The following is a 26,777-nucleotide window of genomic DNA, read 5'->3' on the forward strand; positions in this document are numbered from 1 at the left end:
ATGATGAGTTCCTAACAATGAAAAAAATAGGGCTGAAGTTTCATTTGTAGTTGTCTCTCCTGTGAGTCATGACCTGCTTGACCCACCAGCAAAAATAGAAATCCCTGTGGCCACAAGCTTGCGGGTTTTCAGGTCTTGCACCCACTGTAAGAAACACTTGATTCACGTTTTGAAATGGATTCTGGTTGAAATGCTGTGCCCTTTGGGAGGGTGACTTCCCCGACGTCCTCACTGCCTTCCCACCTCTACACTCCGCTCGCTTCCTTCCCCGGCCCTCATCCTTTCTCCCTGCCCCGGTGGCTCTGGTCCTGATGGCCGGGGAAGGAGCGACTGAGGTGCCGGAGGTGAGGACAGGGCAGGGCACATACCTCCGGCTCAGTGCTTCTGCAACTGTGACTGTGACGAAGGCAGCTTGACACGGGGCCTTGGACATTCACTGCTGTCCGAAGCGCTCTCTTGCGCCTCCTCTGGCTCTTGTTCCTGCCCTTGGTCCCGGGCCCTCCTTCTCTCCAGCATCTCCTCGAAAAAGATCTGGCAGCTGAAGCCCTCTTGGATGCCATACTGGGCGTGCTCCAACAGTGCCTCCAGCGTGGGGAAGACCCGGCAGCAGGCCACGCACCGCAGCCCGTAGTTGGTGGTGACCAGCCAGTCCGGGGTGTCCCGCAGCTCCTGCAGGCAGCACTCCAGGGGCGCCAGCAGCTCCGTGTCCTCTGGCTCTGAGCTGGTGTTGTTCTTGCTGGCTTCCAGTTCCCAGCGCAGGTCCGTATTGGAAGCCATCTCAAAGGAGGAGCCTTTCCGCCTCTGCCTCTTGATGAACTCGGCTTCGTGGATGCGGGGCTGTCGGGTGACTGGCTCGAAGCCACTGTCGGTCTCCCAGGCCACGGCCACACCCTGCACGGTCTGCACGTGGGTGTAGAAGGCGCACATGCTCTGCTGGGCAGCGTCCTGGTCCCCATAAGTGCAGGAATAGCAAGACTGGTACTGGGAGTAGGACTGGTACTCAGAGGATGACTGGGATGATGGCGAGCTGCTCCAGCTCAACATCCCCCGACCCTTGCCTGGGAAGTAGATGTTCTCTGCGTGGGGAATGGCTGGGCCTGGCCGTGGAGACAGCTGCTCTCTCTTCATGGGCCCTGGGAAGTGGAAGGACATTTTTATCAGTGCCACAACCTACCTCAGGTCTCTGAAAGGATGCAAGCTCTGGGGGCCCCAGGCAGGTACTTTTTCTCTCTGTGCCTGTTTCCCCATAAATTAAGGATGATATATACTTTCCTTTTGGGGTGATGATAAGGATCAAATGTAGAGATGTAGCTGCGCCTTATGGATGTGATGACAAAGATCAAATAGTGTATGAATGTAACATCTAAGCCCTTGACTAAACCCCAAAGGGCCACCACCTGAATACAGATTGTGGGACAGCACAATCTTCTTCACTGATAAGAAGAAATGAACTACTGTGGCATGCCAAACATTGATGAGTCCCTAAAGCATTCTGCTAAATGAAAGAACTTAGGGTGAAAAGGTCAGAGAGTATTTGATTCCATTTAGATGACATTCTAGAAAAGGCAAAACTGTAGGGAGAGAGAACAGAACAGGGGTTACCTGGAGTGAAAGGCAGCAGGGGAACTGACTGCAAAGGGTCACTAGAACTTTTGGAGGGTGATGAACATATTCTGCATTATGGTATTGATAGTGGTTAAACAAATGTGTACCTGCCAAAATTCTTCAAATTGTACACAAAATTGATGTGGTTTGTATATGCGAATCACAGCTCAATAAAGCCTAGCAGGGGGAGTGCTTTGGCTAGACTAGTCAACCCTACCTTCCCCCTGGCACCTGTGGGACATGTCTCATCTTCCTCCAGGGGAATCTCACACTTCCCTTGAAACCCTCATTGGATCCCATCACCATATAAACGCTAAGTGCTTATCATATTTTAACTCCTTCAGTATTCAAACAACCCTAAAAAATTGCATTGTTCTGATTTTTGACAAGTGAGAAAACTGAGGCACAGAGCATTGAAATGATTGATAGAGCTGGTGCCAGTACCTTGGCCCCAAGGTAGTGTGACCCTTGGGTGCTACCCATGGTCACTTCAAAATGATGTTACAGATTAACTTTCATCCATTTATTATAAAGGGACTTTTTATATCACTGCTGAAATCACAGAATTGGCACATCAATTCTGGTTTTTCCAAAGCAAGTTAAAATACATGACTCACATTTTAGGATGTCACCCTCATACCTCCTGAAATCACCTTGTGTACTCACAACAGCGGCCCCAGTAAACCCATGGTCCATGTTGATGGCCAACACGGGACTTTGGTGCCAACACTGAGGGGTGACCTGGTACCTTGCCTTCCCTTCCCCTCCCCTTCCCCGCCAGGACCCCTGTCCTCTCAAGGACACGCCAGCCACACCCTTTCTTTCCACCGACCTGCCCGGTGCACTTCTATGCTCTCCTCCGTGGATTCTGGGCTGGCCAGGCTGAGGGTGGACTGGTCCATGGGTGACTGTTCTCCCCTACGGTCTGTAAAGTGGTGCTTCATGATGACCCCAGTGCCCGGGGGCACACACCTCCAGCTGTTGGGTGAGAGTTGGCTCGGCCAGTGCTGAAGCCTCCGCTGGCCTCAGCCCGAGTGGCTGCTAGGTGCCCATGGTCACTAGGCTCCTGGCTTTATTCTGTGACCTCATCAGTGACTTTGGTGTGTTCTGTGACCCGTGGCCAGGACAGAGCCCCAGCCAGGTTGCCAGGAGAGGCTCCCCATCAGGATCTCATTCCCTCCAGGACCATCCCTGCTTTGTGTGTTGTCAGAGACGCAGACATAAAAGTGCTCACACGCACACACACACACACACACACACACACACACACATATAAACACATGTACATACACAGAGACACAAATGCCTAAAAATACACATGCAGACACTTATACACACGTGAACACACATACACTCATGCTGACACACATAATCACTCAGGCACACATACACTCAAACATACATAAACACACAGACATTCACACACACACACACATTCAGACCACGTTCGCTTAACTGCACACACGCTCACATACATACGATCATCACCCAACATCAAAGTGGGCCTACCTTGAACTGTAGCGGCAGCAGGTGACCGAAATCTTGCCTCCTCCTCACTGCTTCAGAGTCCCCACCGCTGGCTCATTAGGGCTTTTGGCGCTCCGTGGCCTGGGTACCCAGGTGCCTCCTCACGTCTCCCCACTCTCTGCTTACCCTCGCTCAGGTCTAGGGACTCAGGCACACACCAGGGATGCTCCTGCCCCCGGGCTTTGCATCGACCCTCCCTTCTGCCAGGAGTGCCCACCCCTAGGCCCCACATGGCTCACGCTTCTCTGCAGTCTCTGAAACAACTGTCAGAGCCTTCTGGAATCCATTCCCCTTAGACTCTATGATGTGTGCGTGTACAGTCATAACCACTTCCCAGCATTCATCTGCTGCTACTTAAATGTCAGCTCCATGAGGAGAGAGACATCATTCATTCATTTCCCCCATTATATCTCCAGCATCTAGTAGAATACATGGACACATTCACAAGGATTCCATAGATTATTGTCAAATTAATGAATAAATAGTGAGCGAACATGTCGGATGTATTTGGATGGACCGACAAGGGCGAGTCTGTCTAGAGGAGTTGCCTTCTCTCTGTACCTCAGATCCCTGCAGCCCCAAGGCACGCTGGTTCTCATCCCACAACTCCGAGTCCCCTCCTGCTTCTCCACCTGCACAAACCTCACTCCACACTCAGGCGCTCTGGCACTTCTTCCAGCTTGCCATCTCTCTCTGCTCCAGGATGTCTTGAGCACACTTCCCCCAAAACATTTCTCCCCATATCCCTCCAACCCCTGCTCAGTCTCACCAACTCAGTTCCTCTGGATCCCAAATTCTCAACAGCTCAGAAGATGATAGGTTGAAAATAATCCCCAAAGCAACACAACCACCGCCAGCACAGACAGGACCTAGGAATATTCTCCTCTCCAGAACTAGAAGCCACTATGTAAAGAAAAATGCCACAGAGCTTTACTGAGTGAAGGAGAGTCACACTTGCACCTATAAAGAGACAGAGCTCCCTGGCAGGAAGAGGAAACACTGTAAGTGTATTCTTTCTCCCTTAATAAATCAAGAGACTTGCCTTATAAAAATAAACAGTAAGAGCACAAAAATTAAATAGATCAATGGAAGACAAAGGTAGTCCAGAAAAAGATCACGTTATGTATTAGTATTTGAATTTTTAAGAGATGAAGTAAATAAAGGTCTAGGAGGAAAAAAAAAGACTCAGTCAATAAATGACACTGAACATTTTTATTCACTTTTTAAAAAATCAACTTTGGCCTTACCTCATATAAAACAACTAAGACTAATATCATGTGACTCTGGGGTTACTTTCTAATGTAAAATATTTAGAAAGAAAATATAAATTAACATTTGTTATTATAGGATGGCTTTTCTAAACTTAAATGCATCAGTCAACATGAGCATTGAGAATCTTTTTAAATTTCATTGCTTAAGAAAAACACAAAAAACTTGCTGTTTCAGTTTCCACTTCTCTGCTTTTTAGTAAAACTGAAATGAATAGTTCAGTAAAGGAAATGAATAAGCAATCCCCAGGAGAAGGGCAGATGGCTGATAAACATATGAAAAGATGTTCAACCTAACTCTAGGAAGGAAACGACAAATTAAAAACACATGCTATATAGTATATTGTTTTCACCCACAAGGCAAACAAGAATTAAAAAGATTGACAGTTGTTAAGTGCTGGTGAGAACAAAATGAAATGAATATGTTTATATTCTACCTGTTAGTGCATGGCTTGCCTTTCTCAAGGGAAATTTGGTAGCACCCATTACAATGAAAAGCGGGCTCTTTCAACTCAGCAATTAACATCCCTTACTGGGAAGCATTCACATTTTGTGCTAAGTGCATAAAATAGCACATCAAGAAAAATTTATTACAGTAGTATTCATAATAGAAAATAAAAAGAAACTTGTCAAAGATCCATCAACATAAAGCAATAGTTAAATAAATTACACCATAGCCAAATTGTGGTATACTATACACCAATAAAGAGATCTACATGTGTTAGTAAGTAAGTTCATGTTAAGTGAAAAAAGCAAGAGATAAGTGAATCCCACATATGTAAAAACTAAACATGTAACCCGTCCCCACAAAACCCTAAACCAAGCCTATATTGTGTATGAATGCAGAGGCACAAAGGAAGCAGTCACATCCCAGTGGGAGCAGTGGTGACTTTAAGGAAAGTGAAGATTAGGTGGAGCTATGGGTGACTGGAGGTATTTTCCCCACATGACCACACCAGTGCTCCCATCCCACATGCTCTTCTTACAGTGTGAAACTGACAGCCCTCCATTGAGAGACAGAGTCCCTCTTCCTGAACCAGAACGGACTTGGTAACAACCTCCAGCAACTGAATGCAGAGGGGTGATGCTTGGAGACTTTGCTAGGTCATAGAAAACAATATCACTTCCTCTGGGTTCTCTCTGTCTCTCTACTCTCCTCTGCACTCAGCTGCCGTGTTGTAAGGAAGCCTAGGCCACATGGAGGTGTTCCAGCCAACAGTTCTGGCAAAAATCCCAGCCAGCCACCAGACATGTGAACGAATATGCCATCAGATGATTCTGACTTCCAGCCTTTGAATCTTCCAACTGGTGTCCCAGACTTGTCAGGGCAGAGAAAAGCCACCACCTGTGAATTCGGCCATCTTCTGCCTGAATTCCTGACCCTCAGAAACTGTGAGCAGCTTCACACACTAAGTTTTGGGGTGATCTGTTACTCAGCCATAGTAATTCACTAGTCTGATTTTCCATGCACTGTTGATGTATGTTCTGGTGAGATGGCTCATTGAGCAGCAGCAGGACTACGGTGTACTGTCCTGGCCCAGCTGATCACTGTGGCAACCCCAGCACAACTTGGGAGGAAGGTTGCCATTTGGTTTCTAGTTGAAAACACCATTTTCCAAAGGTACTTGGGTCAGTTCCTTTATTGCCCCAGAATCTACGTATGTTCCTTCTAACCCTCCTAATAGCCCCACCAGCGAGACACTATTAACTACATGTTACAGATGGAGGCTGGGACTCCAAGTACAGGTAGGAGACAGGAGGATGGACTGCTGACCCCTCAAGCCCAGAGGCAGGACAGCTTTGTCAGGCTGCCCGCTGCTCTTCCCCTTGGTCTACTTACCGGGGGCGAGGTGTGGTGGGGGGGATGCTTAGAGCAAAGCTGCACCAAAATGTGCCACTGTCCTTCATTTTTACACGGGCTCTGAGCAGCATCTGGCCATGGGAAGGCTCTCTGTCACCGCCTCATCTTCTGCTCCAAGTAGATACTTATCAGAGGCCACCCATACAGGGTTCCTGCCCTCCCTGGGCAGGGGGAGGGAGGAGAGTGGAAGGGGAGGATGATAACAGATCAGGCCCACCCAGCCCCCTAATGTCCCAGCCCCCGCAGCTTTCCAGCTGGGTCTCCAACCTCGCCAAGAACTTCATGCTCCACCGCCAGAGCCGGCAGGGTTGGTGTGCAAAACCCCAGAAGGACCAACACAGCACTTTCTTGGAGCTCTGACTCCTGGCCAACTCATTTCACACATCACATGCGAGTCTTAAACCTCATCAAGAAGGCCTGGAGGATTTTCCAGTCTCCACTTCTCTTCCAAAACCTCCTCTTCTCAGCCCCCCTCCCTTTTCTTTCTTAGCTGAGAAGAAACTAACAGGAAGCGAACCAGCCACAGCCCCAGCAGGAAACAGAGACGCCACTTCTTGCTTCCCTTCACTTTTAACTCTAGAGATGGGCTTGTGCCACAATTTAGGCTACAGGGAGAATCGGATCATTCATCCTGGAGCCAATGAGCCTCCAGAAATAGCCTGTCCACTTGGCCAAGGAGCCTGACGTTCCCCGGGGTGGTGTACAGGATGCAACATTTCTGAGGCTGAGCCCATCGCTGTAAGTGTTTTAAGTGGACAACACTCCTCTCTTCAGCTAGAAATTAGGGCCACCTTGTCACTGCCCCTCTCAAAAAACTTCTATTGTCAGACTGAACACCGTGGGAAGCAGGGAAGTGGTGAGTTGCCTTAGACGCTGCTTGCTAGGTATAGGGCAGGCTCCAGACTGGGAGTTCATTCCAGTGAAAGCCAATTTCCCAGGAATTGTTTATGACCTTAGCCTGTGCTAATGCTGCAGAGAAAGTGCCAGAAGATAAGTTGAGGATCAGAGTAGAGAAGTATCATCTTTTGAGGTCATTTTCTGTTGCTTCTTGTCACTATTTAAAAAGAAGTGAGTCAGTGGACCACGTAAGGAAAAACTCAGCCACAGAGAAATGTGATACGAAGAGTTCTCCCTCAGACTCCCCAAGTGAATGGGGAAGGGACTTTTGCTTTTGTTTTCCTTCAGACTTAATAACAGGCTGCTTCTTCTCCGTGGTTTGTTTGGAGCTGTCTCCGGGTTTTGACCTTAACCTCAGGGCGCCCACACAAATGGCCTAGGACTCCTCTGTCATTAGGCAGCAGGGAGGGGCACACCCGTGTGGGCCTCTCAGGCACATCCCTGGCTGTGCCCCAGAGCCCCAACCTGGCCCAGAGCCCCTCCACCCCAGCTCTGGCTCCATGAGACTGCAAAGATTCAACAAGTTTGGGGGATTCAGAAGTGTCTTTCCAAATTGTGTTTCCTTGAAAAGGTGACCTCAGCTGGGAGGAAGGACATCCCAGCTGAAGGTCACGCATGCACCCAGGAGCTCTGGGATCCCAGCTGCTGGTCCCTCCCCTTGACTGTTCTTAGAGAACCACAGGGAGAGCTCTGGGGAAAGGTCTGGGTCTTCCTCCCCTGTGTCTAAAATGTGCTGGCCATAGGCCACCTCGGATACAACGCTGAGGACATCAGCTGCTAACTCGTTCTGAGAGAACTTTCTGGAAGCATGGCTTCTGCATGGAAGGGGAGATACCAGGACCCTAAAGACCATCAGTGAGACAGCACAGTTTCTAAATCCTTTGGGCTGACTTCCTGTGCAGCCTTCAGCTCACATCCTAGGTATCTACAGCCAGAGCAGAACTGAGATGATTTCTTTTTATCCCCAAGATCAGAATGGCTATTGCAGATTCCTCTCTTAAGACTGTCTTTTTCCTATCCCAGTCATTCAGAAACAGTGTCTGTTTCGTAAGTTGATGGGCTTACTTATTGGATGGTAGAGGTGTCCCAGGGGAAACAGCCACTGTCCCTCCCCAGCCTGCCACTCACAGCCTTGCAGGTGGTCCCACACCTTCCGGGAATGTAAGGGAGTAAGGTGGGAGGACTTCCAGGAAGGCTGGATCAGGCTGTGTTTTCCTTGAGAACAGGAAATTTCCCAAGAAAGGAACCCAAAGCCAAGAATGAGGGGCCAGCAGGTAAAACCTGTCCAGTCCGCTGCTGGCTGCGTTCCTGCAGTGCAGTGAGACTGGTTCCAGCGACGCCTCCACAGTGGGATTTGTATGTGTGTTTTCAACGTACAAACCCTGCCTTCCTTGATTAAAATTGATTCCTACGTATTTTATTCTTTTGGATGCTGTGTAAGTGGATCTGTTTTCTTAATGTCTTTTTTGGATTGTTCGTTACTATTGTATAGAAATACAACTTTAGAATTCAGTTTTGTTGAATTTGCTTATTCAAACAGATTTTTTTTGCGAAGGTGTGGATTCTTTAGGGTTTTAATACATAAGATCATGTCATCTGCAAACAGAGATAGTTTTACTTCTTCCTTTCCACTTGGATGTGTTTTATTTCTTTCCCTTGCCTAATTGTTCTGGCAAGAACTTGAGTATTCTGCTGAATTGAAAGCTGGCGTTCTTGTCTTATTCCTTATCTTCAGGGAAAGCATTAAATCTTTTACTATTGACAATGTCAATGGTTTTTGTACATGGCCTTTTTCATGTTGAGGAAGTTCCCTTCTAATCCTAATTTGTCATTGTTTAGTCGCTAAATTGTGTCCGACTCTTTGTGAGCCCATGGACTGTAGCCTGCCAGGCTCCACTATCCAATTAGGTTTCCCAGGCAAGGATGCTGGAGAGGGTTGCCATTTCCCTCTCCAGGTGGTCTTTCCTACTTAGGAATCAAATTCATGTCTCCTGCATTGGCAGGATGATTCTTTACCACTGAGCCACCAAATCCTAATTTACCAAGTGCTTTAATCATGAAAGGATGTTGATTTTTTAGAATGCTTTTTATGTATCTATTGGCATGATTTTGTCCCTTCATTCTATTAACATGGCTTGATTTTTCAATTGTTGAACAACCCTTGCCTTCCTAGGAGAAATTTCACTTGGCTTTGCTGTGGTGGGCAGGCTGCTCCATGTGATCAGCATGTCCAGATGGGTGAAGTGGAGGGCCCCAGTGTCAAGGAGGCAGCCCTAGGCTGTAACACGCCCACAAGTGCACAGATAATGGGCAGAAAGTAGTGAGCAATGCTCCTGACCACCTGTCACCTGAACCAGCCAGCATCCTGGGCAATATGGCACCAGTCCTGGAGAGGAAAGATAAGCCCTGCCAATGTGAGTGAGAAGGAGATTAGCATTGATTCACATCACAAAGGACAAGACAGCTCTCCTCAAACGCTGTCCCAAGTCCACTCTGGTTGTCAGAAATTCAATAAACATGCTAAAGATCAGAAGGGAACATAAGTGAATTATTTATTATTTACAAGAGAAGAGTAAAAGCATCTGCATATTATTTAAATTTTGGCTTATAGCTTTAAAATGACTCCCTAAAACTTGAAGTTAACTCAGTAAATATATTATTACTTTACTAGCTACAAAACACAATAAGCTGTTGTTACAGCACAAATTCACAGGCAGTGGTACCTGACAGTGAAACAGCAGTGTAGAAATCTCAAAGTAAGTTTTTATATTATTTACCTGCCTTTGTGAAAAGAGTATGACTAGCTGGCATTTGAACCACAATATACATACAAATCAAGTCAGCTTTTTGGAAAACGACAGTCCATGAGCATATGATAAGGAGCAGTCACACTGCAGGATTCACCACTCAACGCACAACAAATTAAATTGATCATGATAAAGCTAAGCAAAGAAAATTAAAAGGCAAGAACGGCAGCAGTTGAAAAACCCATCTTTCAAGACCTCACTGTTGAGGTTCTGGAAACAAAGCCTACTTCTTCCACATAGCTGGGTTTCTCTCTACACGACCAGAGTGTGCAGGAGGAGTGTGCAGAAGTATGCAGGAGTGTGCAGCCATGCACGAGAGCCAAACGTCTTAGGAGGACCCCAGACCCCTTGCAGAGTCCTTGCAAAGGCTAACATTAGACTATTTTATACATAAATGTCAAATGTTCAGAAACCAAATCATTCAGATTGCCAGTGTTTTGCCCACAGTCAAATGTGAAAAAATGAAGTCTGCATAACTAGACGTTATTCTTCCAGAAAGATAGAAAAGTGACTTGCATTTTTAATGAGTTTACAGCCAAGAGGGGAAGCCAGTGGTGAGCTGGGGCCAGCTAGGACTGGCTTATGAAAGCCAATTGTTAAATCTTTCAAGAATTTTGAAAGTCAGTTGTGAAACAGCTTTTATCAAAATCAGAATCATATCAACTTATAATTAGATTATATAATGCACAAAAGTAACAAATATTCAAAACGTATCAATTCCCAATTATTTTACTACATTTCATGACACATTGGCAGCTTGTAAGAGGACTTGTAGGGAAGATTTACATCATGGTAATTGGCAAAGTCTAAAATCAAGGTCTTTCCTGCTTGCCCCACTACCACCCCAGAGAAGGGACATGTTGTTAAACATTTACTGTCCCACCACTAGGGCCTCCTGCATGCAGTTAATGGAGCCCACAGTTCTGGCTGGGAAGACAAGCCTTTTAGGCAAATTTCTCCTGGTAATTCTAACTTTAGGGAAGTTTCCACAATAGGAGCTGCTTCTTAATTCTTCAGGGAAGTGCTCAGACCCTCTCATCTCCAAGTGAGTCACAGTGTTGAAAGGGCCCTCAATCCTACCATCATTTTATGATTCTCACAGCAATCTAGAAATGTGATCAAAGGAGGATTCTTTCTCCATTAACAGATGAAAAAACAGCTTCTGTGCAGTTGGTGCGGTTTCCTGGGTCCACACAGCCTGTGGGAGGGGAATCTAGCTTTCTAGATAGATTAGCTAGATCAGATGGATACATTTTATATTAAAAAAAAAAGAATTAAACAAATGCAAGGTCCAAGAAGGGCATACTCTGGTAGAAACATAAATTGAAACAATGTTCTGGTAATATGCAGCAACAGCTTTAAACCTGTGATACCCTCAGTCTCAACAATCTCACTTCTAGAAATTTATCTTTAAGGAAATTAACAGTATGCCAAGATTTTTTCTGACCTATTTTCAATACAGTGCTATTTGTACTCACGAATTCAGAAGCAACCAGTGTCCCAGGAAAGGGATTTCGGTTGATTGGGTTGCACCCTTGAATCCTTGGAATTTGTTAGAAATGCAGACTCTTGGGTTCAACCCCAATACATCCAGGCTTCTGGGTTTAAATAAATCCTCTGTGTGACTGATTCGAGTTTGAGAACCCCTGGGTTGAATAAAATATGGGATAACTAAACAAAGTGATGCCATGATGTTGATGAAGAGGGAAAATATGTTCACAATATAGTAAGTGCAACCATATATAACTGACCCTTGAACAACTCTGGTGGTTGGGGCACCCATCCTCTATACAGTTGAAATAGGAATATAACTTCTAGTATCCAAGTTTCCTCATCCACGGATTCAACCTACTGTTGTACTTACTATTGAAAAAAATCCACATATATGTGGACTTGCAAAGTTCAAACCCATGTTGTTCAAGGGTCCACTGTACCGTACAAACCCAGTTATGGAAACCTAGTATGTGTGTGTATATTTATATTTATATATATACACACACAAGCTCAGATATGTAAAGTTGAGAATGATAAACACCAAAAAGTGAGCAACATTTATCTTTGGAAAAGGAGTTCCCCCATCCTTTTATTTATCCTTGTTTTTTTAATTTTTGTACAATAAACATGTAAGAAAATAAGCAAAAAATTGTTGTTGTTTAGTTGCTAAGTTGTGTCTGACTCTTTGTGACCCCATGGACTGTAGCCCATGGGCTCCTCTGTCCATGGGATTTCCTACTGGTGTAAGTATTGCCATTTCCTTCTTTAGGGGAATCTTCCAGATTCAGGGATTGAAGCCAGGTCTCCTGCATTAGCAGGCAGATTCTTTACCACTGAGTCACCATGGAAGCCCAAGCAATAAATTACCCCTAGTTTTACTTAAATACTACTGGATTTTTAAAATAAATACATACGTATACACATATAAACCCAAGATTTTGTAAAACTCCATGCCTCCTGCCCGTCCATCCCCGGGATGCTTCATATCAGGTCCTATAGACAGGCCCCTCAGTCTAGGACCTGGGGACAGATGTCAGAAGGCAGCATTTGGCTCACTGGGTGCAGGAAATAGGACTGGGGTGAAGAGCAGAAATCTGGTCCTGTCTCAGTTCAGTTCAGTTCAGTTGCTCTGCCGTGTTTGACTCTTTGTAACCCCACAGACTGCAGCACGCCAGGCTTCCCTGTCCATCACCAACTCCTGGAGCTTACTCCAACTCATGTGCATCGAGTCAGTGATGCCATCCAATCATCTCATCCTCTGTCTCATCTGGTTCTGTCTATACAGGGTTAAAATATAAACTGGTTAGGGAGAAGCCCGTGGGAAAGGCATGACATTTGTTTGCAAGGAAACATAAACAAGGACAAATGAAGACAGAAAAGTGGCCCAGTGAGAGACTGATCAAAGCCAGCTGGGCAAGCAAGCTCCTGCCTTCAGGAAAGACAGAGAACCAGAGGCGGGCCTGGGGCAGGGCATGGCAGCCTCTCTAGCCCTAAACTGCCCAAAGGAGCCAGCATGGGGAAATGGAGCTTCAGGCACTTTGGGACCGGAATTAGCTGTTCCAGTTGCCTGGATGGGAGGAAGCACCATCCAGATTCCGTCTTCTCAGCTCCAAGTTCATACACAGAAAAGAATCCACATCTATTTACCACCAGCCACAGGCCAGGTACAAAGCAAAGCTTTTCATCATGTTATTTGATCCCTGTGATGGTCCTGGAACACCCTCAGCCCTCTCCACACCTGCCATTTGCCCATGCAACTTGTCCAAGGTCAAGCAGCTCCTGAGTTGTGGACCAGATATCCAAACCAGGACCCACGTCCATCTGTAGAGTGCAGGCTTTCCCCATCGCCGCAAGCCAGGTGGTCCTCAGTGACTGCCAGAGTGCTTCCAGAACTCTCCCCATGTCCCTTCCTGCCCCCTCTGGACACCTGCCCCAGTCCACAGCTCTTCCATCCACCACCATCCACCAACTCTAAGCATCTGAGCCCCTTAGAGAGCTGAGCCCTGGCCTTGGTATCATTTCTTGAAATGATACATATCTTGTAATGAACATGTAATGATACATATCTTGTAAAGAAATGATTACATATCTTGTAAAGGCTAAGGCAGCTTTACAATGCTTCTTTTCAATCATGCCAGGCAAATGCTCAGAAGTAGTGTAAATTATCATTAATTTGAAGAGATATTTCCCTTTGAAAGACAAAATAGCTCACTGATTTCATGAATGATATCTGAAGCTTAGAAGTTACGCTGAAGTTTTCTCCCTCGTCCTTGGCCTAAATCTGACCTTTTATTCCTTCTCCTCACTGCTTTTAGAGCAAAGACACGGGAATCCCCCCGCCCCCGCCAGGGAGGAAGTGGCGGAGGGGTTCCCTCAAGACCAAACAATGTCCTAGAGCATGACCTGCCCCTGGCTGCAGGGCCCAGGTGTCAGTCACCTGCTCTCACCACCCCTGTTCCTCCTCTCCCTTCTCACCCCTCTTTCCTCATCTGGGTGAGTCACTGCCATCCTCCGAATGAGGTGAAGCTGATAAAAGGAGGCAATCTCAGCCTGCTTGGGGTCACGTCCATCTTGACTGGCACCCATTTTTCCTTATGGGGACTTCAGGGGTTTAACATGACTCAGCTTCTGATAAAGCTTCTTTAGATATTATTTCCTCTCTAAGGAGTTTCATTCACACAGGAAAAACTCTTTTTTTTAGGGGCAAACTCCCTTCCTGTCATTCTGCTCACCTCTCCTTCTGGGAAAATGGAGTTAGCGCCTTCTGCCCAGACTTTCTTGGGAGGGGAGGCACCTGCAATTGAGGTGCACAAAACCTTCCACATGGTCCTCTACACCACTGATGGTTTTTTCAGGGCTGAGCCATTAGGAAATGCGTGGTCACCATGACAGCTGAGAGTGTCTGGGTCATGTGGCTGTTGTCACTCCAGAGATTCCCATACTGATTGAAGGCCAGTCCATATCAGTTCATCCAACTGATGGAAATGACAGCCATTATGTCTAGGTGAGTTACTCCTCCCAAACTAGAGGAGAGACATCGGTGTAGCCTTGCCCCTCCTCTTGCTTATTCTACTGCTCCTGACACCCACAGGTACCCCCCCCCCGCCCCCCCACCGGCCTGACTCAGCCTGTGCCTGAAGCTATCCTCACAACATCCCCACCCTCTGCCCCACCAGGCAGTGGGCTCTCCTGTCCTCTACTAATTGTTTTTACCATGTTGCTCCCTTCTGGATAAAGTGGTCTTACAATTTATTCCATCAGCTTCCCTCCCAGAGGACTTCCCAAGACCACTGGAAGCCACCCATTCAGGCTGGTAGAAGCAGCACTTATTTCCCTTACTCTTGCCCATCGCCATCTGGCACTGGAGCCAAGTCTGAGGTGGAAACTAGGATGGGGAGGCCAGAGAGGGATGTAATTTCCTTATAATATCTGGGTCCAGCATCCTTGGAGACCAGGCTTCTCAAAATGCTGGCGGATAATATCATTATCCATAATACTGTTCCTCAGGCCATTTTCACACTGGTCATGCCACCTATGCTTTGCAGTTTTAGGAATAAAAATTGTATCTGCCCCAGAGAAATTTTTATGTCTCTCCCAAAAGAATATACCCAAGAATTTTCATTCTTCCTCTTCCCCTCCTCCTCTTCCTCCTGCTGCTACTTCTTTTTCTCCTTTAGAACTGACTCATTGGAAATGACCCCGATGCTGGGAAAGATTGAAGGCAGGAGAAGAGGACGACAGAGGATGAGACGGTTGGATGGCATCACTGACTCAATGGACATGAGTTTGAGTAAACTCCAGGAGTTGATGATGGACAGGGAAACCTGGCATGCTGCAGTCCGTGGAGTCGCAAAGAGTCAGACATGGCTGAGTGACTGAACTGAAGGCTTGTAATTGTTTAGATGTTTTTTATCCCTCCACTGTTTTTTGATTCTAGGGGTTCTTCCTGAATTTACATTATGCAAATTCAATACTGTATTTTTCTAATATTATTGAGAACTAATCAATATTCTTTATTATGTCCCTGAACAACTTAATGCTTTTATACCTGTCTTTTCTCTTTCTCCCACACAACCTCCCATATTGAGATCATGTGAGATTTTAATGTATTATAACGGCACCACAATTTTTAAAAATAATAGTTGCTTATGTAAACTTACATATAAATTCTGCTGGTTTCTTTGCTCACTGCCACTTCTTTTATCTCACACATTCCTCTTAAATTCATTTTTCATTTTGCTGAAGTCCATCTTCTAGTCTTCTTCTTTTTTTTTTTTTTCAGAAAAAAATTTGGGAGTAGTAAATTTTTTTATTTTTTGTATTTTTTTTCCATTTCACTTGATGTTTTTTAGGTATAGAATACTATGGTGCATAATCATACCCCTGAGAATTTTGAAGATATTGGTTCTTTATCTTCTTTCATTCAATTCCACCAACAAGAAGTCTAATTTCTCTCAAAATCTCGTATTTTTATGGATCATCTGCTTTTACTTGTTCCTGATGATCTCAAATTTTACTTTGGTTCTGCTGTATATAGATGGTTTTGCATATGTCTCACTACATCCTTCCTTTTAACCTATTGTCTAGTCCCTTTCAGCAGTTCTGCTCACTTTTATTCTCTCTCTTTTGATATGTCTATGTTTTTGTTCTATTTGCTCATTCTTCCCAGAACACCTAACAAATGAGCACTAGGACTTCTGTGATCTTTCCAAGCCACTGAACTTCTATTTCACATATTCACTTACTGTCTTTCTGAAACTAGCTTCATGAAAGAGAAAATGGATTTCACATATCCAGACAACCAAATGGCATGATCCACTGTGTCAGTGTATCAGGACATTGTGCATCAGGAACCGATTTTTCCTGACCGTCCTCCTGTGCAGCCTAAGCCCACACACAGTGATTGCTTTGCCCTTTCTTCATTTTGTCCGGGTCTTTTATACTCCTGGGTGTTGGCATCGCCAGAGCCAGTGAAAGTCGCTCAGTCGTGTCTGATTCTTTGTGACTCCTTGGACTATACTGTCCATGGAATTCTCCAGGCCAGGATATTGGAGTGGGTAGCCTTTCCTTTCTCCAGGGTATCTTCCCAACCCAGGGATCGAAGCAGGTCTCCCGTAATTGCAGGTGGATTCTTTACCAGCTGAGCCACAAGAGAAGCAGGTATTGGCATAGCAGGTTCCAAAATGGTCTGCCCTCCTCCCTGACTCATAAACTCCTCATGTCGAGGCCTGAGTGACTTCACTGCACCCTGCACACACAGCTTGGGAGAGACGTATTTGTCATCCATTGATAACATCCCTGTGAAAAGTCATATTCTTGAAGGATGCTTAATTTATCTGACAAGCCCTGGGATTATGACAAATAACTCAGAAGAGAACCGGTCGGGGGATGGGCCCTGAGCACAGGCTGGCCCTGGCCCTTCTAGGGTTCATATCATAGGTACCAGCCCCTCAGCTTGCATCTTCAGCTCAGCTCAGCTTCCCTCTGTCTAAACAACCCCTCTGCACACTCCACCTCACTGTTAAAGAGCCTTACAGCTCCTCCAGGCCGATTCTTCCCTGCTTTTCTCATGGATCTCAGAGCACATTCTAGAACAATCTCTGACATGTGTGCTTTTAACCCCAGTTTACAAGCTTGAACTCCCATAGGAACATGGGATTCACTCTCTCTCCAAGTGCAGCCCATCTTTTGGCTCACCAAGAGCTGACCCAAGAAACCTGAGAGCAACTGCAGACCCTTTCCAAGGTTAGCATTCCCTGGGGCTTCTACATCCTTCTCCATGGCACCAAAATCTGGGACTGAGGCTGAGTCACTCTTTTCTCCACTCCCAAATCTACATCTGCAAGCCCTGGGACCCCCTACCACTATACCCCATCCAAAACCCATCCATCCTCTGCATCTTTGCTGCCAACACTCCAACCCTAGTCACACTAACCTCTTGCTTATACTGGGGCAAGGACCAAGCAGGACTCTAGAACCTGTAGAGTGATATTAATGTGTCATGACTCATTTAAAGATCAGAATAACTGATACTTTCATCTCCATCTGTTTAACTTGCTTATATACCTCTCAGCTATTTTCAAGTTTGGATGATGAAAAGGGATTTTTTCACTTACTTATTCAAATGTCCATACATTCTATGATAGAATATAATTCCACCATATGCATACTTCTAACACAAATAGAAGAATATATGCATATATTTATTTTATTTTTATATATTTATTTCAATTTATAGATTCCATGTAAAATATATTTTTAACTTGAAGATACAGAGATTGATGTGTGCGTGTTTAGTTGCTGGGTCATGTCTGACTCTTTGTGACCTCATGGACCATAGCCGGCCAGGGTCCTCTGCCTATGGGCTTATTCTGGCAAGAATACTGGAGTGGGTTGCCATTTCTTCCTCCAGGGGATTTTCCTGACCCAGGTGTTGAACCTGTGTCTCCTGTAACTCCTGCATTGGAAGGAGAATTTTTTAACCACTTAGGCATCTGGGAAGCCCATAGAGATGGATACATATTTGTAATTTGTTGATCTTGCTAGATAATTCTCTCCCATCTTACCTTCTCCTCCAGGTACTGAGTCACAGAGGCAGCAAACCACTGCTATGCCTTTAGATCCTGCCTGGTTGTTGAGATCTGCAGTTCACTCCACCCACAGGTATTTGAGTATCATCTGTCACTTCTCCTTTGGGCAGGATGTTCTGCCTGTTGAGATGGGCTGTCTGGGGTCTGCATGTGTTCTGGGGGACTCAGAGCCTACTGGGCTGGGAGGGCAGGGTTTATCCTAGTCCTTGGCTTCTTGTAGTATCCTCCTAAACCACAGCGTAGGACAGGAGAGATGGCTCTCACTCAGGACATTGCACCTACAGACACAATGACTTAGTGTGGTTGCTTCAAAAACATATCCAAGAGTTTCTGCTCATTGGCACCTCTATCCCCAGGAGCTGCTCCCATCAAGACAGGCTGTCAAAAATGGCTTTCTGTAGGACTGCTACAGAAGGAAGTCACTGAGCTTGGAATTGGGATATAAGCCAAGGAAGCCAATTGCCTAGAACCCCCAGCCCATTCTGCTTCCCTCAGCATGTCTGCCGTTAGAAGATGAGGAGAAAGCACCAGTATTCAGCAAACTTCTCTGTGTTCTTCACACAGGAGACTCTGGGTGGGACTCAAACAAAACTGGAGGCTGTGAGTGGTGCTGGGAAAATGTCATGATGTGGGGTGAGGGAAAGGACCCGACATTCTATTGAGTTTATAGATATTATAATGATTACTGAGACTCCAGAAGCATTCACCTTCAGTTCCCAACCAGCTGTCTTAATTAAAATGCTGCTAAAAGAAGCAAATCAATTATCAGATACCTTACAAGATGGTTTATTCTATCTAACACACAGAAAATTGCTTATGAGTATCGCATTGCCGCTTTAGGTTATCAGTTAACCAAGGCTGCTAATGAACTACATTGTTATCAAGTCAGATAAAAGATGCCCTGGGAGTTCAGGCAAATTATTACAACAGAGCGCTTTGTTTTGAAATATAACTCATCTTTTACCACACACAAGGTGAGTAACCTAATCTAAGGAGAACCAGTCCTTGTAGCCCACTGGATTTCTATTGAATGAAAAGGCAAAGAGTATTCCTTAATGCAGCCCAGAAACCCAGGGTTACTATTAAGGGGAGAGAAGTGTGAATGGGGTCTGCATCATGCAGCCTTGCATTTATGTCTCTTCTGGTTATGTCCTCCATGAGGTAAGGACATTGTCATGACTATGACAATAACAATAATAACAATAACAACAATAATAACAATAATCACTTTCTTTGGTATAGCTCACTACAAGCCATGGCAGCTGCTTTCTCTTTTCATCCTTTCTGGGTACCGCCATTTGAAGGCTGCAGAGCTGTGGGGCCATTCCACAGCTGTCAGATCCCTTTCTCCCACTCCAGCCCAGGCTGCATTTCTTCTTTTGGAAGGTCTCTCAGTCATTTATAGAAATGGAGACTGCCCAAAGATTTTCAAGTTTCAGTTCCCTTGAATGTTGACAGATGGATTCTTCTGACAGCTAAGAAGTTTAGGCCAATAGTTCTAGCCAAGGCTGTTCACCTCTTGGTAGACTGGTGCTAAAGAAGCTGTGTCTTGAGTTTGGTTCTCATTCCATGAGCCACTTGCTACTGATAGGATCCACGGACACAATGTCATCATGAAGCATGAACAACTCTGACACTGGAAACCAGGATAGGCAGTGAGCATGTATTGACTTCCAAACTTTCTTACTGCTGGAAAGAGTACTCTTACATCCCTTTATGCAGTCAGCTCTTTGCAGAAGAGAAACACTATTTTCTTTCAGGACAGAGGCACTGTAGATTCTATAAGTTTATTTGCTCCGTATTTTGAGTTCCATGTAAAGGTCCATCACCAGCTTTGGATGCTCAAATTCAAGCTGTCTCCAATGAGTAGCTGTCCAAACTGCCCTCCTGAAGAGGCTGCTCACTCAGAGCTCAATCACTTGTGCATTTCTGAAAAGAAAAAGAGCCACCTGGAAGATTCATTAATACCCAGACCTGAGCTAGGTGCCAAAAGAAAAAGAGACTTTTGGAGACTCTAGGATTATAGTGGCTGCCTAAATCCAATTTTCCACCACATCCTCCAAAATCATACAGATAATAAGGAGAGAAGCAAAAAACTAAAGTAGTAACAAGGGTGCCTATATGTCCTTGTTTTCCTGGGACCATCCCAAAGAATGTCTCCTGAGGTTAAATTAATGCCTGCTAATGCTGAAAAGTCTTTTAACCAAATCCCACACAAATTCCTGAAAAAAAAAAAAAAAAAAGACTCAATAAAATAGGAATGGGTGGGTTTCCTTAAGGTGATAAAACATGTGTACTTCAGCCCTAAAACTAACATCTTACTTAATGAAAACCACTAGGGAATTTCCCACAAAGGTCAGGCAAAAGACAAATACACTCACTGTTTCCACTATTATTTAACACTGGTGATTTTAGACAGTGCAATCAGAGAGGGGAAAACAATTAGAGGCTTATTGGAAGAGAAGATCTACAATTTGGCAGAAGACATAATATGATGAAAACTCAAGGAAATCAAGAATAAAATAACCAAAACAATAAAAGCATTCAATATGTCAGTTGCTATCATGTTAATACCCCAAATCAATGACCAAGTAGGAGACATGATGGGAAGTTCCATTTACTAAAGCAACTAAAATATGAAATATTTAGAAGTAAACTTAATAAGAAATGTGAAAAATCCATAAGAGTAAAATCTGAAAACTCTCCTGAGACACACAAAAACAGACTTATAAAAATTATATATTTGTGTCAGTGAAGGATAATATCCTCAAAAAGTCAATTGTCTTCAATTTAATATGTAAACATAATGCAGCTCCAATAAAAATAGCAAGATGTTTGTTTCTGTAACTAGATTCTGAAGTTGACTGTAAAGTTTATATGGAAAGCAAATACACAGGAATAGCTAGAATGGAATAGCAAGGTGTGTGGGAACCAGCCACACCGGGTAATACATGAAGTCACCACAACAAAGAGAGTGATAATAGCACATGAACAATCACAAATACCATTGGAGAATAATATGAAGTCTAGAAATAGTCCAACTACATGTGAAAATTTTGAACATGATAAAGGTGACAAATAAAACACTGGGGAAAATACAGTGATTTTGAAAAATGATATTAAGATAACTAGATTGCCGTTTGGGAAAAAGATAAAATTTGATCTATATCTCATACCATGCACCATACCAAATGAATCAGAGATCCAAATAAAAATAAACCCATACAAGAACCAGAATAATATATATATGCATATATAAACATTTATCTAATTGTATATATGCAAATCTTTTAATTAAACATATTTTTGTAAAAGGAACACAGGGAAGATAAAACAGGAACTGTTGACATTAATTACCTCAAAGCAGTGGGTGGGAGCAGGGTGGGATGGACAGGAGAGCAGAACATCTCTAAGTTTACCTATTTACACGTTTTTAGATTAAAACTATATATGTGTTTCACATACTCAAAAAATAAAATTAAACTACAAAGATTAAGAAATGAACCAAAGACCAGCATATACACTGAAACAAATATCTCTAACTATATATCAAATTGATGGCATAACCACACTGAGAAAATAATTAATTCAACTTGAACACAATACTCTGTACATATGAAGGGCTAAATTCTAAGAACATAGAACAGCAAAGAAATTTTTAAGTGAGTTTGCAGTTGTACAGTATTGTAATTCTTGAAGTATGTATTTTGTGTGTATTATAGGATAGAGCAAATGGATAAAAATATGTATATGGTTTTGAAACAGGGTTTTCACTTTAGAGGAGGCAAAATAGAAATGTGGAATGAGGAAATCTTAAGAAGAATGTTATGATGCTGAGTTTTTGATGTATGTTGGTAAATATGCATGTGCTGACTGTCCATTGAGAAGGTCTCCAAGTGATGATGCCTCAGTAGCCATAAGCACCCATTGTGCTCAGATCTTGGTTTCTAAAAACTGCTCAATGTTAAAGAAAAGAAGGAGGTTGGAGGAGGGAGTAGGAAAACATGGATCTAGTGGAAATGCGTGATTCCAAATCTGAGCAGGAACAGTGTAAGGTGAGCCTGGAACATTGTGTCATTTCAGAAGTCTATGAAATTCTTAGTGACTACTGGAATCCAGTCTAAAGCCACCAAGAAGTGATTTGTACTGATAACTTGGGAGATTTTAAACATCAAAAAGATTCATGGTGGTGATGAATTATAATGCATTGAAGTCCTTAGGAATAATATTCCACAAATAAGAAAAGAATGCCAGCTATTAAACATAGAAGGAATGCTGGAATTAGAAACTCCAGCAATAACTATTCAAACATGGGTCACAAACAGAGGTAAAACCATTGGGTGAAGAATTACTTGGGTCAGGGTGTTCCCACGGTCTCAAAGTCCCACCCCTTAGATTATTTACTCATTGCAAACCAGGGATTTTTCTCTCTACCAGGAGAGATCTAGTTGTCACTTCCTTAGCCAAGCAATTAAAAGCAGTGTCACTAACAGTGACTCTGTTAGTGTCACTAACAGTCATGTGACTCCTGGTGCAGTGCACTGAAAGATATGTACCCAATATCACCTCTGCAGTAATCATGACAAAATTCTCAATCTGAATCTTCTCAGGAGGAAACAGACAAATCCAGGAAATAGAACATAATGCAAGAGTCTCAAGTCCTTCAAAACTGACAATGCCGTGGGGAGAGAAAGCAACATCGAGAGAAACTAAAAAGGGACAAAATCAAGTACAATGGCTCCTGGCTTGGAGAAATAGAGCTGTAAGAGATACCTGGGAAACAGAGAAATTTGAATACAGGCTGTGGAAGAGATGATAGTATTGAATTACTACCCATTTCCATTCATTTCTTACCATTCCTGTCATCGTGATTATGCAGGAGATACAAGATGGGTAAATATGATATCTACACTAGTTTTTAAGTGAATCAGAAAAAATTATGCATGCAGAGTTAAAGCAAACAGTGCAAAATATTTTTATTGCACTGTTCTTTCAACATTTCTGTGGCTTTGAAGATTTTTCAAAAAGGACAGTGAGAGCATGTGGCTGGTACATGAGGTGCAGGAAAGCAGGACTAGGGGAAGTGAGTTGTGAACCAACCATTCAGATAAACCTGAAGGAGATGCCTTCCTTCCTGGGAACAGAGCTCCTTTAGCCATAACCTCAGATCCTGTCTCCACTTCTATTCTGAGACTTCACAGCAGCATCGAAAATCTGACACCTCTGCCAAACTGATGGCTTGGTGACACAAAGAAAATTTTGGATTTTTTTTTTTTTTTTTATCAAATGGTTTAAGCTGGCTACAGTGGCCTGGCTTCTCTCAAAGAGAAGGTCTTAGAAAAACAAATCAAATAAGATAAAAATTTAACCATCTTGCTGCTAAAACTCAGTTTTCTCAGCTCTAATCAGGCAAATGCCCCACAACTTCATTTAAAATCTTGCCAAAGTACTGCCAGATTAGGACTTGCCACAACTGTCCCAGAGAGATGCTGATCCCTCACCTCACAGCCAGCCTGACACCAGGACCTCTGGCCCATGCCTAGCGATCCCCCTCCCATCCCGCAGGGACCATGCAGGAGAGCCTGCAGCCTGCACAGGACAGGAAAGGCTCTGCCTTTCCTCCTTTCAGTATGAGCCGTCCGTCACTCTTACAACTCACCTTTCAGAGAAATTGAGGTTTAACCTGCAAAACAGGAAGACAGGACATTTACTAAAGCATTCCTAGATGGCCAAAAGCACGGGCAAAATTCTGCTACGGGAGAATGGCTTGCGTGTCCTTTGCTTTTCCATTCTCGGGTCTATTGGCTTTCCGACTAAGCCTGACTCCATCTAGTGTCAGTTTTGGAAACTTGAATTGTGTCTTCCTTCTCAACAGAAGAGCTCTGGTGTGATAATGCTGAGAACAGTTCCCTGCACGTGGTGGGGGAAGAGATGCAGGGGAACCCGCGTCCAGCCATTAACTCCCAACCACACACCTCTCCCCATCTTTCATCTCTTCCCTGCCTTCCTCTGCCCCTGCCTTCCTCTTGCACCCTTCACACTCCTTCTCCTGTACTTCACTCTCACAATGGTTATTGTTGGATGACTATGGCAGACACCTCGCCTGGGTGATGGAAATTTCCTCCTACAGCTCCAATGTATCAAAATAATTCAGCACATCCAAATGTACAAAAGGGCTTCCTGGTGGCTCAGTGGTCACGAATCCGCCTGCTAATGCAGGAAATGCGGGTTCAATCCCTGGACTGGGAAAAACTCCTGGAGAAGGAAATGACAATCCACTGGAAAATCCCATGGACAAAGGAGCCTGGCGGGCTATGGTCCATGGGGTCACAAAAGAGTCAGACTCAACCGAGCAGCTAAACAACAACAAATATACCAAACAGATGCTCCTCTGACCTGATCATAGGTAGGAACATGAAACCATAGTAACTGTTCATTCAATGCTCTTGAATTGGTTTTTGATGTACAGTCACAGCAACATCTTTGCACAGCAGCATCTGTGTGTCAGACGTTCATTATGAGTCATCACAACCTCTCACATTCCCTCCCCCAGCAAGCACATACGCATGTACAAAGGCACCAGGATTAAGAATTAGGTATTGTGAAATCTTTCCGTTTTGTGAATCCCATGACTAAGATGTCCCTGAATCAAAGTTTATACCAGTTCTGGGAACTTCCAGGGGGCACTGGAGCTTCCAAAGCACGATGCCTTTACCCAAAGTGTCCCCCGATAAGAGTGAGCTGTTTGGATGATCAAGACAGCATGGCTCATGGGTGGTTGAGAAGATCACTCTGTTAGAACCTCCACCAGCCCACTCGATCATCCTGACACAGGGCCAGAGCTGGCCACTGCAGCTTGCAGCCACATGCCAGGGTGCCTCAGCCACCCAGTAGAGGGCCCCTGAGAGCATGTTGTGAGCAGAGTCTGCCATCACAGGCACAGCAGCCAAAACTGACCCCATCCTACACGTCCCACCACAGAGATGAGCTGGGCCCCAAAGGCAATGCAGATTCTGGGTCTGGGGCTCATCTATACATTCCCAGGTCCCCTCACCCCCACCATCAAGAGCTTTAGGTCCTCAGAAATTATTGACAGACACCATAACATCTGAAGGAGGGCAGAGCCTCAACAAAGTGAAAGTATTGAGAAAATCCATTTCCAGCTCACCCCCAGGGCATCCCCCTGACTGCAGCATACCACACATCCATCTCTCCTTCATCCATAGATCCACACATTTCTTCAAGAGATGCTATTTTGTACTTACCAAGCCCCAGTTTCCAGGGAAGAACTGGAAACCGGGGACTGTGCCTTGCATCCTTCTAAAAGCCCACCAGCCCATCTCAACTCAGATTCTGTCCTGAATACCAGTCACTCACTGAACATTTCCTCCATGAGGAAATCTCCAGAAGCCTCAGATTTACCATATTCAAAAAAGGTAGTCACCAACATATCCCACCCCCACCTAGCCCACTGTCCACCCCTGCTCTACTGCCTACTTCCCAAAGGGCATCTCCAGCTAGGACCTCCCCACTCCAACAAATGCTACTGGTTCTTGATTCTGGCCTGCACCTTCACCTAGCTCCAAGAGACTGGCTGCCTCCTTGGTATCACTCAAATCCTCATTCCAGAGGGCTTTGCAGAAGCTTGTTGCTATCTGAGTGAAGAGAATTCCATATGATACAAAAGAGCAAGTGCAAAGGTCCTGAGTTGGGATTGTCTTTGGAGAACAAGGGCTCTATACAGAAGAGTAATGTGGCTGGATGGCAGCAGGGAAGCTGGAAACAGAACACGTGTAGCTTTCCAATTGGAACTGAGGACATGAGCATGAGAGTAGGTGATGCACTGGGAGGACTCTGAGCAGGAGATAAGGCAAAATCTAACCAACAAGTGCAGAAAAGAGCCCAAGCTTATTTTGACTACTTAATACCCTGTGGGCTCCCCACTCTCATGACATTTGAGGACTGCCCAAAGGAGGGGAGAGTGAGAAGAGGGAGGCCAGGGGTACATCCTGGTCCCCTAGGAAGCATTTTAAAGTGGGAAGAGAGGCAAGGATGTCAGGCAAGGGAGAGGGATGGATGAAACAGGAGGGGAAATGAGGAGGACACAAGTTGGTCGTGACCTTACCTTGAAGCTCTCTTCTTTAGTGCAATGGTCTCTAAACAGAGAAAGCAGACTGTTAGGAAGGGGGCACTGTGATGGTGGTGCACCTCAGGAGGGGTCAGAGCCCACCAGACTCGGGCAATGCTGAGAGGTTCCTGGGGTTGGGGCCACTGAGGGGGTGGTCTTGGGCTGAGTGCTCTGCCCCCTCCCCAGTGGCACTGCTGAAGCTCCTCTATCCAGTCCCTCACCGAGCCCCCCAGCTCAGCACCCGGGTGAAACTGAGGCTTCCCTAGAAATAGACCCCCTACCCCCCTGGCCAGTTGTTCCTCACCTCCTCCCTCCTTGAGGAGCCTGGGCCCTCTCACCCTTAAGAGATCTAGAATGTCTCTTAGCGTGCTAAGAGACTATTTTCTCTTTCCCCTTATTCCTAGGGATACAAAATCAATGGCAAGTGAACTATGACCGATTAAGTTCCCTGTGCAGTTGGACACACTGTGGGCCCCCAAATGCAGTCTCCTCCTTGCCCTGTCTCCCCTTTTGGGTATCTTCACAGATAACAATCACATTTTCAAGAGACATGGTGAGGGTCCCTCCTCCTTATCCTCTGGAAACTACATTATCATCCCA

General features: G+C 44.9%; 2 protein-coding genes across 9 annotated transcripts in view; both read right to left on the reverse strand.

The window, feature by feature from the left end:
• FAM170B (family with sequence similarity 170 member B) lies at nucleotides 1-26,206 on the reverse strand. The gene is made up of 3 exons (XM_043926692.1): nucleotides 26,175-26,206; nucleotides 23,709-23,732; nucleotides 1-1,133 (listed from the first exon to the last, which is right to left on the reverse strand). Exon 3 carries the CDS (start codon nucleotides 1,126-1,128, stop codon nucleotides 376-378), a length of 753 nt encoding a protein of 250 aa, XP_043782627.1. The 5' UTR covers nucleotides 1,129-1,133; nucleotides 23,709-23,732; nucleotides 26,175-26,206; the 3' UTR covers nucleotides 1-375.
• The window catches only part of TMEM273 (transmembrane protein 273), a 29,596-nt gene continuing 21,638 nt past the window's right edge, over nucleotides 18,820-26,777 (reverse strand). The window contains exons 4-7 of one of the 8 annotated variants that reach the window (XR_006345496.1): nucleotides 26,175-26,205; nucleotides 24,446-24,546; nucleotides 23,709-23,732; nucleotides 18,820-19,978 (exon numbers count right to left, since the gene is read on the reverse strand). Coding sequence is in view for 6 of the 8 variants with exons in the window: in XM_043926693.1 (XP_043782628.1) it covers nucleotides 20,115-20,271; nucleotides 26,175-26,205 (188 nt within the window). In the remaining 2 variants the exon portion in view is untranslated. The other 7 variants (XM_043926697.1, XM_043926696.1, XR_006345497.1 and 4 more) reach the window with 7 other exon arrangements.

This window comes from Cervus elaphus, chromosome 15, assembly GCF_910594005.1.
Source record: "Cervus elaphus chromosome 15, mCerEla1.1, whole genome shotgun sequence".
NCBI classification, from domain to species: Eukaryota; Metazoa; Chordata; class Mammalia; order Artiodactyla; family Cervidae; genus Cervus; species Cervus elaphus.